Source organism: Hyposmocoma kahamanoa, unplaced genomic scaffold (genome assembly GCF_003589595.1).
Source record: "Hyposmocoma kahamanoa isolate Upper Pololo Valley unplaced genomic scaffold, ASM358959v1 126853, whole genome shotgun sequence".
Lineage (NCBI taxonomy): Eukaryota > Metazoa > Arthropoda > Insecta > Lepidoptera > Cosmopterigidae > Hyposmocoma > Hyposmocoma kahamanoa.
Window position 1 is genome coordinate 1,011 of NW_020653449.1, and position 12,429 is coordinate 13,439.

The 12,429-nt window shown below is 35.5% G+C and overlaps 1 protein-coding gene across 1 annotated transcript; it reads right to left on the reverse strand.

Moving 5' to 3' along the window:
• Positions 1-520: 520 nt before the first annotated feature.
• On the reverse strand, positions 521-2,427 carry LOC113240227 (glutamate receptor ionotropic, NMDA 3A-like). The gene is made up of 2 exons (XM_026477475.1): positions 1,221-2,427; positions 521-658 (listed from the first exon to the last, which is right to left on the reverse strand). Exons 1-2 carry the CDS (start codon positions 2,217-2,219, stop codon positions 521-523), a joined length of 1,137 nt encoding a protein of 378 aa, XP_026333260.1. The 5' UTR covers positions 2,220-2,427.
• Between the last annotated feature and the right edge of the window lie 10,002 nt (positions 2,428-12,429).

Sequence of the window (12,429 nt, forward strand, 5' to 3'; positions counted from 1 at the left end):
TTAGAAAAAATCCTTCGATCCGGCTAGATTCGAACCAACGTCTTCCAGCAAACCGTGCCAGATGTTATGCCAACTAAGCCACGGAACAAACCAGCGGACCTTACGAATTTTTCTATGTGCTTGTTGCAGATCTTATTTTGGTTTTTTAACGAATTTTTTGCCGTAACGCCATCTGTAACAAATCTATTTCTTCACTCAAGGTTTTATTGTCATAAAACTTCCTAGTGCTAATCACTTTTTCGGATCTTAATCGCGTATATTATTTGTTTTTTAAACAAACCAACGTTTTGTAATATAAAATAAAAAAAATAGTTTTATTTCCGATGTGTTAAATAGTTTGTTTTTTCCCCGAAAAAATAGTTAGGAAATATCCTATGTGCAACAAACGCGAAAACCTTTATTGGCTCTCAGCCAGTAAAGTCTTTTTTAAAGGTAGTTTTACGTTGCTTCAACTTTGCAATTGTTTTTACCTTCTAACGTAACTCTAATAACTACAGCATTAATGAGCAACAATAAATCTTTACCTCAACCTCTGAATACCCTCTTCAATATCCTGTAAGGCGTGACGGCGCATATGCTGTGCTAGCTGCGGATTATTCCTTTGCACGTAGTACTCCGCTATTGATGACCTCGCTGTTCCCACTCGCTGGGATAGCCACTGAAATTATCGTTAATCTTAAAGCGTGGAATGAAGTATCACTCGGTTTTAAAATCGAAGTTCCCTGAAATACGCTATACGCTTGCTTCTTCAGAGAACTTTGATTTTAAAACCGGTTGATACGAACGTGTTTTTATTGTATTGTTTGGTAACTGAAGAAAAATCTAAAAATGAATTCAAAATTTATACGTTAATTGTGAATTTATTTCATCCTAACGAAGGTTTCACGCACTCATTACAATGCTAAGTTGTTGCACAGTTATTCCGTTTCTCACACCCCTATAACCATTAACAGCAACAACGGTGATTATGAATTATGGAGGTAGGACGAAGCACAAAAACAGTTGACGTGGAGTAATAATAATTATGGGAACATTATTCCCATTACCAGGACCCCGAAGGTATTTGCATATAACCAGGCAGAATAAACAGGTACCTTCGTATATTTTTCGTCTCGGATTTCTTTTAAGCGGTATTGTTTTTCTATGAAAGAGTTTTCTACCCCAAGGGAGTGAATTATAGTAAGTATTAAAATTGTCAATAATAATGATTACAAACTCACATTACTTCTACCTTGATAATCATCAACTGCATTGTGAAAAAACAATCCAGCTATAAGGGCGGCAATATTGGCAGTGTAACTGGCGACAAATATCACAGAAAAGCCACCCCACACGTTTATTAGAAACTTGTTAGGCCAGCTCTTGGGCGCTTTGAAGGCAACTAAGTGGCCACATAGTAGTCCCCACATCACCCACAGGGCACTTGCGATGCTGAAGTTCTTCGACCTCTGTCTTCCCCAAGGGTTCAAACCAAAAGGCGACAACCACTCGTATATAGCTACAGCTATTGCTGTCACATTGAGCGAAGTAAATATTGCTATCCATAGCTCTGGTGAAAACGGTAATAAAAATGCAAGTAGCGGGATATCAGGCTTTTGGTTTGGGGCAGCTAGTATTGAAACGCCACTAAAGAAATATGGCTGACTAAACTCGACCACTTCCGCTCTGGCAGCTGAAACACTCAGAGCAGCAAAAGACATATGAGCAGCTCCAGAAACTAAATCGCCAATAACTCCATTCCATTTCTCAGTGTCTTCATCTGCTTCGCTATTTAGATATAATTTTTCATACAATTTCTCGTTCTCTTCGTCACTCAATTTCCCGTTACGATATTGTGAGCGATAAGTCTGATCTATCTGTTGACTCATTAAAAACTCGTTCGCAACGCTTTGATATTCACTTAGCTTTCGAAATGGTTTGACTAATTTTCTCGATCCATAAAGACCATCTTCAACTATGTACAAATGAAAATCAAACTCAAGTTCTTGTGCAATGTTTTCTAAGAGATCCATAGCTAGTCCGTAACAACAGTGTGTTGCCATTCTTGAAAATGTTGTTGGCTCGGGAGTTGGGAAGAAAAAATCATTTACTTCTTCTTGGTCTCCTTCTCTTTCTAACTCATTGAAAGCAAGGGTTAGATTATCTCTGTCCGACGTTTGGGGTCTATGACACGGAAGCCCTCTGAGACATTGTCCATCTTCATCCAGCTCGCCTTCCATAACAAAGGGGGGTGCTAAGGCCGTGACGATGCGGAATATGGTACGTGCTCCAGCTGACTGTCCGTGGGCAACGAGGCGTCCACCAGGCCAGACTATAGTGTGGAGTCTAACGCTTCGACCATATACTCTTCCTACTTGCCGCCATAAATTTCCACCTTCAGGTCCAGGGACAAGGTTCAAAAGTGCAAATGAAGCTGTCAATGCAGGTTCAGGCCGTTCAGTTCCTCCAGCTAACGCGGCTGCTGAAGAAATCCTTGTTTCTCTGTGAACAATAAAAAAACAAAAATAATTCAAAATGAAATGCAGTAATAATAAAAACTGGAATCGGAAACTTAGTAACATAAATTCCTTTTCACGCTATTCCAGTCAGTAAATTTTCACGTAGTGTGACCAAGAGTCATGTTGGTAAGTTTTTAACATAGTGCAACTTTGCTTTTACCGCGAAACCTCTAAATCTGCCAGCTTAGTACGTTTAAAGTACCCCAGGTGCTTTACTGGTTGAACATTTTACGACATACGAAAGGGAAGTGTAAAAAACGGATGAGCAACCAAATCCTTCAAACATATTTTCGATTTAAGAGAAGGTTTTACTTTAAATTTGCTTTGAAACTGTAAATACAAATTGCTATTTGAAGCTAGTTGCCTGGAACAGATGTGACCTAGACATCTGTTTTTACAAGACACTAAGTAAGTTTCAGAGATATTAATTTTATTTATAGTGGTGAAGGGGAACGATTCATTGTAAGCGATTTAATAGAGTAATCGTCGGATAGTGCAAGACGTTGAAGCGTCGACACGTCCCGAATTAGTGGATACGACATGCCCTGGCAATTAGTTACTCGTGACAGGTTGATTGATTTCCGGAGAAACATTTGCTTGTATAATTACAATAATAAAGTTCACAGTTAGCAAGAAATTCGGTATATAATTTTTATAAAACGATTCTTCCTCACCTGACCATGTTTAAAAAAATAAAAGAGAAAAGTATAGTAATGTTTCTCTCGAGACAACTGTTTACAGTTTTCAACGTTTTAATTTGACTACCAATTTTTTTTTTTCTTGTCAAAGGTGACGAGAAAATTTGAAAATGATGTCAATAATCACAGTTCAGTGTTTAAAATGACATAAATTTAATAAACAAAATCAACAGAACGCTGAACTATAATATTGTAGATGTCGTAGATGACATGAAATTCAATTTAAATCTTAAGTTCAAAGGGAGTCACCCCGTTGACCGTACTCACGTAGAAAATAATAGTGTCAGGCAGAAATCAAAGAAGGGAGTTGAATCGATAATTACAAATCAAATGTTATCGACTTACAAGGTGGTTGTTGTGGAATCATAAGCATAATACCGAACAGCAGGAAAGGGAAATGTGTACTAACATGCAATATCCTTGCCCGCCCGCCGATACCCGGCTGCAGCAAAATTGATTAACAACTCAATTTTGTAAGGCGATCAACATGAATAATAGCTTGAAAATGACTTGATTCCTCGTTATCTCCTCTCTGTAATAGAGAGGAGTTTTGAGGAAGTTTTATATGTTGAGCTATGTTCAGCAGAATACAATAACTAGATGACGACCATGATCCCTCTTCATCAAAATCTCAGGTTGTTTTGGAGACTTCCAATGATCACCATTTTGAACTTCCGAAAACTTTTGAATGATCATCCACTACAGTGCGACAGTTCAGTAAAAAGTAGGATGACAAACCTGAATTGTATTGAAACAAGTAATCGTAAAAAGTTTTCGTTTTTAATTAATTCTGAAATCGCATATTTTTTGACAAAACTACGTGGTGTGTAAAGATAGTGTTTGCATTTTCTTTATTCTTTTTGTGGCTTTTAAAGTCAAAGTCAATGTCAAATAATCATATAATCAACAGGTATAATTTTTATTGAAAGCGTCGTTTTTTAAGTTACTGCTCGTTCACTACGTTGACCTCCCTGAAAAGAACGAGCAAGAAACTTTAGGGATTGCTCGTTTCAAATAAACTTAAAATGAATCATAAATGTGTGGAATCTAGACTCATATTGTCTTTCCATACATTTTTATCTAACACATAGGTACTCATCAATTTTGTAATATGACTTTTCAATTAAAATACTTTTAGTTTTAAACTTAGGAAATGAGAATCTTTATATATATGCTCCGAAATCTTATTGTAACCTTATTGTATACAGTTCCCCATAAAAGAATCGTTGCACCATGAGTTTGGATTTAGTTCTAAGGTTAATATTATGAATATCTTCTTTCTTAATGATTTTTTTTCGCAATATGCAAGTTTATTTTATTTTTGGTGGAATTGTAGAAAAGTTGGAAATGTAGAATACATTTCCATCATCGAGGGACGAGACGTAGGCTGGGGTTTCACTCTTATGTTTTGGATAATCCAACGATTTGCATGTTGCGTAACGCTTCCGCACTTATTTAGCGAACGACTATGGAGTGGAATTCCCTGCCTGCAGACTTATTTCCTGAACACCATAACTTGGACCTTTTCAAGGTTAGAGTGAATAGGCATCTACAATTACGTAATGAGTAAGATACAATATCGCAGGTATGGACGAATTGCAACTGCAAGTAATAGCACTTATAATCCTATTAGTACTGTGTAACATTCTCTGTCTAAGAGGTGAAACTATCATATTTATATATTTATTGCTTGCCACATTGTTTCACAAATATGTTATAAAAATATAATACAGTAGTCACACATGTAACAACTACAAATTATTAATTTATATTCTTTATTGCACCAAATAAATACAACAGAAATTTTATATAAACAGAAAGTGAGCAAAGGTGGACTTATCTCTAAAAGAGATCTCTTCAAATCAACTCAGGGCAGTGAGAGCTATGGTTATTAGCGGACAATAGCGAGCAAGAGAGAATGCGGAAGAAATATAATAAAGTACATAAATAAAACATAAAAAAATACCATTACTTACATAAGTATTACAATGAATCATAATAAATAGCATTAATATGTAGATAGTCTAATATATACACATAGGTACACATATACATATATACGTTAAATAAGCATGTAAAAAAATATAATAAGATGACTACTAAGAAAGTTCAGCAAGAAAATGCGCTTTCAATCTTTTCTTGAAAGAAGAGATAGACAGTCTAGACTGGATATGGAAAGGGAGTCTGTTCCACAACTGCGTTGCACGTAAGGAAAAGGAGTTAAAAAAGAAATTTGTTTTACAGTTAGGACTAACGAGCATCTTAGTGATGCACGGACGCCTTGAACGGGTGGGAGGGGGTAGCAACAGGAACAGGGAGCACAGATTGGAAGGGGAATCGGCGTCATGAAGTATGTTAAAAAGGATGGATAGGATTTGCCCATCACGACGAAGGCGAATTGGGAGCCATTTTAAGCAAGCCGAAATTCGGAAACGCGGTCGAACATACAGAGACTGAAAATAAATCGGGTAGTCAAGTTTTGTAGGCGCTCTAGTTTATTCATAAGCTCTTCGGTCACATCTAAATAACAAACGTCGGCATAGTCGAGTATGGGACGAAGAAGGATTTGCGCAAGCACAATTTTGGTATGAAAAGGGAGAAAGTATTGGAGTCGTTTGAGAGAGTGAAATGAGAAGTGCATTCGTCTGCTAACCTCGTTGACATGAGAAGTCCAAGAAAATGTGCAGTCCATTACTAGCCCTAGATTTTTTCTTTGTTAGTATATGCAATACCAGTTCCATCATATACTAACGCTACAAAACTAAGGTACCGATGACTAATCCAACTTGCACCTTAATCTGCTACTGCCTACAATCATGAATTGAGACTTGAATTGAGCGGGATTAACTAAAAGGCCAAATGATTTAGCCCATAACTGTATGGCAGACAAAACAAAATTGATGGCCGCAATTGCTTCAGATACCTCGCCCACCGAAAAGTTACCATAGAGTTGAAGGTCGTCAGCATATAGACGGATGGGAGCAGAAATGACACAGGAAATATTATTGAAGGAAATGAAAAAGAGTAAGGGAGAGAGTACGCCGTCTTGGGGCACACCAGCAGTTAAGTTAGACCAAAATGACAACTCATTATTGACTTTCACATAGTGTTGGCGACCATGAAAAGATAAGAAGAGAACCAACTTAAAACAGAAGACGGGATATTAACCGCCTGAAGGGCACCAAGGAGAATGTCAAAGTCAACAGAGTTAAATGCGTTGCTGAAATCCAAGAGGGCAATGACAGTGAGCCGTATCGTCCATCCGTCGTATCATCCATAGCACGACGTATGTCTTCCGTAATGTTCAGTAATGCTCCAACAGTGCTATGAGATGGACGAAAGCCAGACTGTAACGGACATAAAAGGTTATAGAAGGTGAGGTAAGAATAAGTTGTTTATGGACGGCGAATTCTAGGGCTTTAGAAAGGAAGAGAGGAGAAATATATCATTGTATTGAACGCGGATGACATTGTAAGCTTGCTTAGAATATTTGATGTGTGATCAATGATTTCAAGGACATATATGTATATGGACCGATAATACGCCTTGAAGAGCATTATTAGTGACTTGATTTGAACAGCGTGCAAATCGCCTACAACATCTTATCATGCATTGCCAATGCAGTTTTATCAGAAAGTATATTTGTTTCAGATCCCTTTATTATTTTGATTGAGTCTTTGCATATATCTTGATTAGATGATTGATGTGTGAGATGATATATGATGATACAACATTCATCGAAACTTTATAAAAAAAATACTTATATTTAAATTTATATTGAATTGATATTCAATTATTTTATGTGAAATTAGTCCACTAGTTTGTTATAATTGTTAATACAAAAATCAAACACTCTGAAAAAAATCCTTCGATCCGTTTGGATTCGAACCGATGTCTTCTAGTAAACCGTGCCAGATGCTATATTAAGTTAACCACCTGACCTCACGAATTTTTCCATGTGTTTATCGTCATATCTTTGTATTTGGTTTATTGTTCAACGACTTTTTAGCCGTAGCGCTATCTATGGGAAATCTATGAAAGTATTTCGTACCAGTCCCGGCTAGAGATGTCGCTATTCATTGTATTTAAATTTATAATGAATTGATATTCAATTATTATAATGTCTTATACTGTTGAAAATAATGTACTAACGTTGCAAACCCTACCTGTTAGACAATACGACATTTTGATAAAAAAATAGAAGATACAAGAACGAATTTACGGACGTAAGGAAAGATCACAGAATGGTTCCTTCTTTGACGACAGAAATTCAATAAAAACGAAGCGAGGTAATAAAAGAGGGTGATTACGAACATTGGAAGGATTAAACGGCTTCGCTGAGTGCGTAAAACTGTATTCACTGGCCTGACCTATATAGCCGGCCTAATTTCTACTATGTGACCGAAAAACTCAACTATCCCATCGTGACTTAACAGGGTGTTAAAAGAACTCAATCCAAATGTTCAAAGATCTATTCTTTTTTATTTGTATATGGTTACAATAGATGGCCATTTCGTATAAAAAGTTGTTAGTATAAGTAGTTCATAACATAATAATAATAATAATAATAATAATAATAACACAAACACTCAACATAGCCCCGCACTAGGGAAACCCTGTGTCGCGGGTGCCATGGACACATATATAGACAACCACAATTTACACCCAAACTCACGAGAGAAACAAATGTAAGTCATACAAATATTTCTCCCGGCCCGGGAATCGAACCTGGGACCTCTGCGTGGCAGTCCGGCATGGTAACCGTTCGGCCACAGAGGCAGTTTACATATATATTTTTTTTGTTTGTCTAAAAGCATTTTTGTATAAGCGAGCACATTTTATTTAAAAAAAAGCTATGTACTTATTACATTTATCCTACCTAACCCAAGTCGGAGGCATACACCACAGAGGCATAACGAACGGACCCACAATAGCTATGGTGAACGAGTGTAGGTAATTGTTATTTTCACAATATTTAATTTTGTTATTATTTTAACACCTGTATAAACTAATAAAAACTACTGAAATGTCCTTGGTTCTATGACTGAAGATCCTACTCTGATTTCGTCTACGTTCTTTCGTCTCAATCGGCGACATCCTACATAGCTGGCCTAATTTCTACTTTGTTGAAAAAGGCACTATCTCGTCATGACGTTAGTTCCTGTGGACATTCCGTTGGGGTATGCACAGTCTGGCCGTCAGCCAATATTGAACGCTTTCGTCCGAATTATGATAATATATACTCAAGTTGGAATGTACCCAAAAGCAGATCTAGATGTAGTAATATAACATTTACTGTCCCGTTTTCTATTTTGTGTGTGTAGATCTTAGAGGATGGAAAAGAAAGAAAGTTGCAGATTGATTACTGGGGTGTAAGTTTGGAACTATGGAAACTGGCTTTATTATAATAATAATAATAATAATAATAATAATAAATTTATTTCCTTCACACACAATTTCAACCATAATTAAACTTTCTTAAGTAATAAAAACATTTGTTGTCTGTGAAGGCTGGAGCCTAAACTAGGATACCCTGTGCTATAGGTCTCCAGGCCTCCGCCTATACTTTTATTATTATATATTATACTTTATGTCTAAATAAATTAATGAGGTGTAAGTCCATTACTGTGGAGTCTGGTAGTTTTCTGCTTTGAGCCTGAAGCCTGAAATTTATAATAATAATAATAATATTTCGCTTCCTCCACAAATGCAGAAGGCCGTCCTGCTCGTCACGGCTCGCTCTTAAACCTACGAGTAAGTCCCTGACCCCGGCCGACTGGGCTATTGCCGGGCTAATACCATCTCTCCCATTAAAAAGTTTCAAATTGATATTTTAGGCCATGGAAGAGACGAAGTCTAAATAACAATAATAGAATAGTAATAATAATATTTATTTGATAATTACTAAAGAAAACCTTAAAACTACTAAGTAACATGTAGTACAATTGCAATTAATTTGGAATATTAATAAACCACAAGAATTAGGAGAATACACAAATCATTACTTAATTTGATCAGTAGGTAGTGGTTTTGACCCAAAAATTTGAAATTTACTGTCAATACGAGAGCCAAACATCCTCAGGATGCCATTGCCACTGACACGCCCTCGCTTCTCATACATATTACACACTTCGCTTAAAATACATAATAATATATATCGGACTGCTATTACACTAGTGTGAATAAAAATACGTGAAATTAAGATTATACCATTTCTGAACGTAAAATTTGTTTCTCTACACGTCAGTAAAATTGTCATTAGAATATTGTAAGAAACCATGAAAATATATCTACTTAACCCAAAATGAGACAAACGTTTTGTGAGCTAGTTCTGGATAAAACAGTCCTTACTCAAAAATATGAAATTATTTCTTACTTTTATTTTCTAATTGGCAAATAGGAGTTGTTTAGATGTCTAATAAATTTTAACCTATACATAAATTACAATAATCTTTCACGGGAACTGAAAATTAGTTTTTCAGTTATTCTGAACATTGAGATTTAATTGGTCTCCACTCAAACCTCTACAAAGCTGTGCGTATACTGCACACATATATATACACAGATATTCTAAGATATTCTAAGTATATATAAGTATATTTAGGTATATATATTTCTTTATTATTTACAAATATATATGTAAGTCTAGTACACCGTTATTTGTTTATTTATTATTCGATATATATATATATATTATACTACTTATACGTTTCTGACTTTGGCACACTACCTCTTCTCCTTAGATTAGCTTTCCTATACCTCAAAGGTTGTCTGGAAGAGATCGCTCTTAGCGATAAGACCGCCTTTGCCCACATTAGTTTTAAGTTGTCTATGTACTGTTTTTGTTATTGTATGTGAGCAATAAAGTGTATATCTATCTATCTATCTATCTATTCTGTGTACTTTAACATAACTGCCTACGTGGCCGAACGGTTACCATGCCGGGCTGCCACACAGAGGTCCCAGGTTCGATTCCCGGGCTAGGGGAAATATTTAATTGTCCTACACATTACTCTCGTGAGTTTGGGTGTAATTTATAATTGTCTAAGTCGTATTCTAGAACTCTACTCAATGCTCAAGTCAGGATTTGAGTATGGTTTAAAGCACTCGAAATCATACTCAAGTCCCTACCATTAGGGTTGTATTTCCAGTGCTTGTGTTTCCAGTGCAATCCTGACTTGTGCATTGAGTAGAGTTCTAGAATACGACCCTAACTGTGCGTCCAAGACACCCGTGATACAGGGTTTCACTATTGTGGGGCTATGTTGAGTGTGTGCGTTATTATAGATATTATTATTATAACACACTATTAAACACTGAAAACCATAAAATACTTCATATAAACCATTAGTAAATTTATAAGCTCACGATAATCAGCCAATGAACTAATTTCGCAATAAGAGAAAGCTTTATTGCCATTAATTACTCTACCCCGCCCCCACCGACGCACCACCCGCCGCGGTGCGACCGATCCTCATAAATCTATTAGCAAAACGATCTGGCAATTGTTATATTTCACCCGTTAATGAGATAAAATAACCTTTGATTACATATGCCCATTATTGTCTATATTACTAACATCAAAAGCAATAATTTTGTACCATGACTTTTCATAAAAATAAACTTAAGTTTTATTTTACTATCTGACACTTTTTAGATGTGCATTTTTAGCAACGCCTCACACATGTGTCATTCATAAAAATAATTTTGGTGGTGCTTTCTTTTGCTACTGCACAGACTTATTACCACCATTTAGAGTGATCTATTTAAATACCTACTTTTATTTTTATACGAAAGTAAAAGTATGACGTATTATAAAAAGTCAATATTCAAAATGAGAGTTAAGGAGCGCTATTTATCGACTATTCCATCCATTTTATAGGTATTGTAGTACGAAATATCTATTTATCTAAATATTTAAAAATTAAAAATTTATTATTTTTTCGATTTTCTTTTCTTCATAATTTTTATTTTGTTGTGCGCGTAAACCTCCTAGTGTAATTATTGTCTCCTGTATTTCGGCCTGCAGGTAAAACAATATGTTAGAAATAAGCAGTACCTTTTGTTTATGTTTTCCTTGTTACTAAATGTGTTTTTGTTTTTTTTGTACAATAAATAATTAAATAAATAAAAGTCTTGGAACAAAAGTTGTTGCTTATGGCGTTAGTAATTTAGTCCTGTGTGGTTGGTAACATTTAGTATGTTAGAATCAACCCTATATACTCATATTTCAAAAACCTGGCTTTTCCAAGGAGACAAGGTCCTTCTAAAAGGGATCATAGTATAAGTACTGCCACCTTACCTAATTCAGCCGCCAAGCGGTAATGTGCTAAAAATGCTGTAAAGCTGGTGAAATTACAGGCACATGGGTCTTGTCAACTTATGTATCAGGGTTACAGGCGCAGTGGTAGTGCCCCTCAGATCTTTGTGATTTAAAGCACTGGGTGGCACTGCAGCTGTTTTGGACAGGCGTGTCCCTTACCATCAGGTGCACGAATTGTTCGTCTTGTTACTTGGTATTATAAAAAACACATTCCCAATCTGATCGAATGAGTTTGTCGATGTCTAACCTTCTCTCTTTAAACTAAGCAGGAATAAATTTGTTATTCTTAACATAATGAAAAATGTGTGCTACTTAATTGTATTATTCATAAAATACTGCAGTATTTCCAACATTTTAACTCGTAATCCAGTTAATTGATTTCACCCAATTGAATCGTGAATGAACCAATTTAACACTGAAATGAACACGACGCAATTCTGCTTTTTTATATTTATTTTAAGCCGCTTCGTATTTCTTAATGTTGAAGTATTTTCAATTCATTAACACACGAATTGTACGAAAATAACATAAATATATTAATGTATGTGCCACAATTAGAAATTTCCGACCACATTTCCACCACAATCTCGGAAAGACATCTCGTACTACGTTTTTGTTTTATATTTATGATTCACGGAATAATTAATATTACAATTACACATGAAGATGAGTAATTAAACTTGTAATCATGAAAAGGAATTAATTTAATTAAACAAAAAAAGATATGTGTGGTCAATTAGAAATTTATACGAGGAATCATGTGTATCGCGTATTTAAAATTACTTTTATCACTCGAAAAATATAATATAAACTATAAAGTGTGTGCTCGTATGGAAAATAATAAATGAGTTGCGTTTTAAAATTACTTATTTTCCCCGATAAAAAAACAATGTAAATTTATATAACATTA

What these genes read in the sequence shown, in the direction of transcription:
- LOC113240227 (XM_026477475.1), bottom strand. Translation starts at nt 2,219, where the DNA reads ATGGAAGGCGAGCTGGATGAAGATGGACAATGTCTCAGAGGGCTTCCG. An exon ending in ATTATCAAGGTAGAAGTAAT is followed by an intron (nt 659 to 1,220) that starts GTGAGTTTGTAA and finishes CGATAATTTCAG; the next exon opens with TGGCTATCCCAGCGAGTGGG.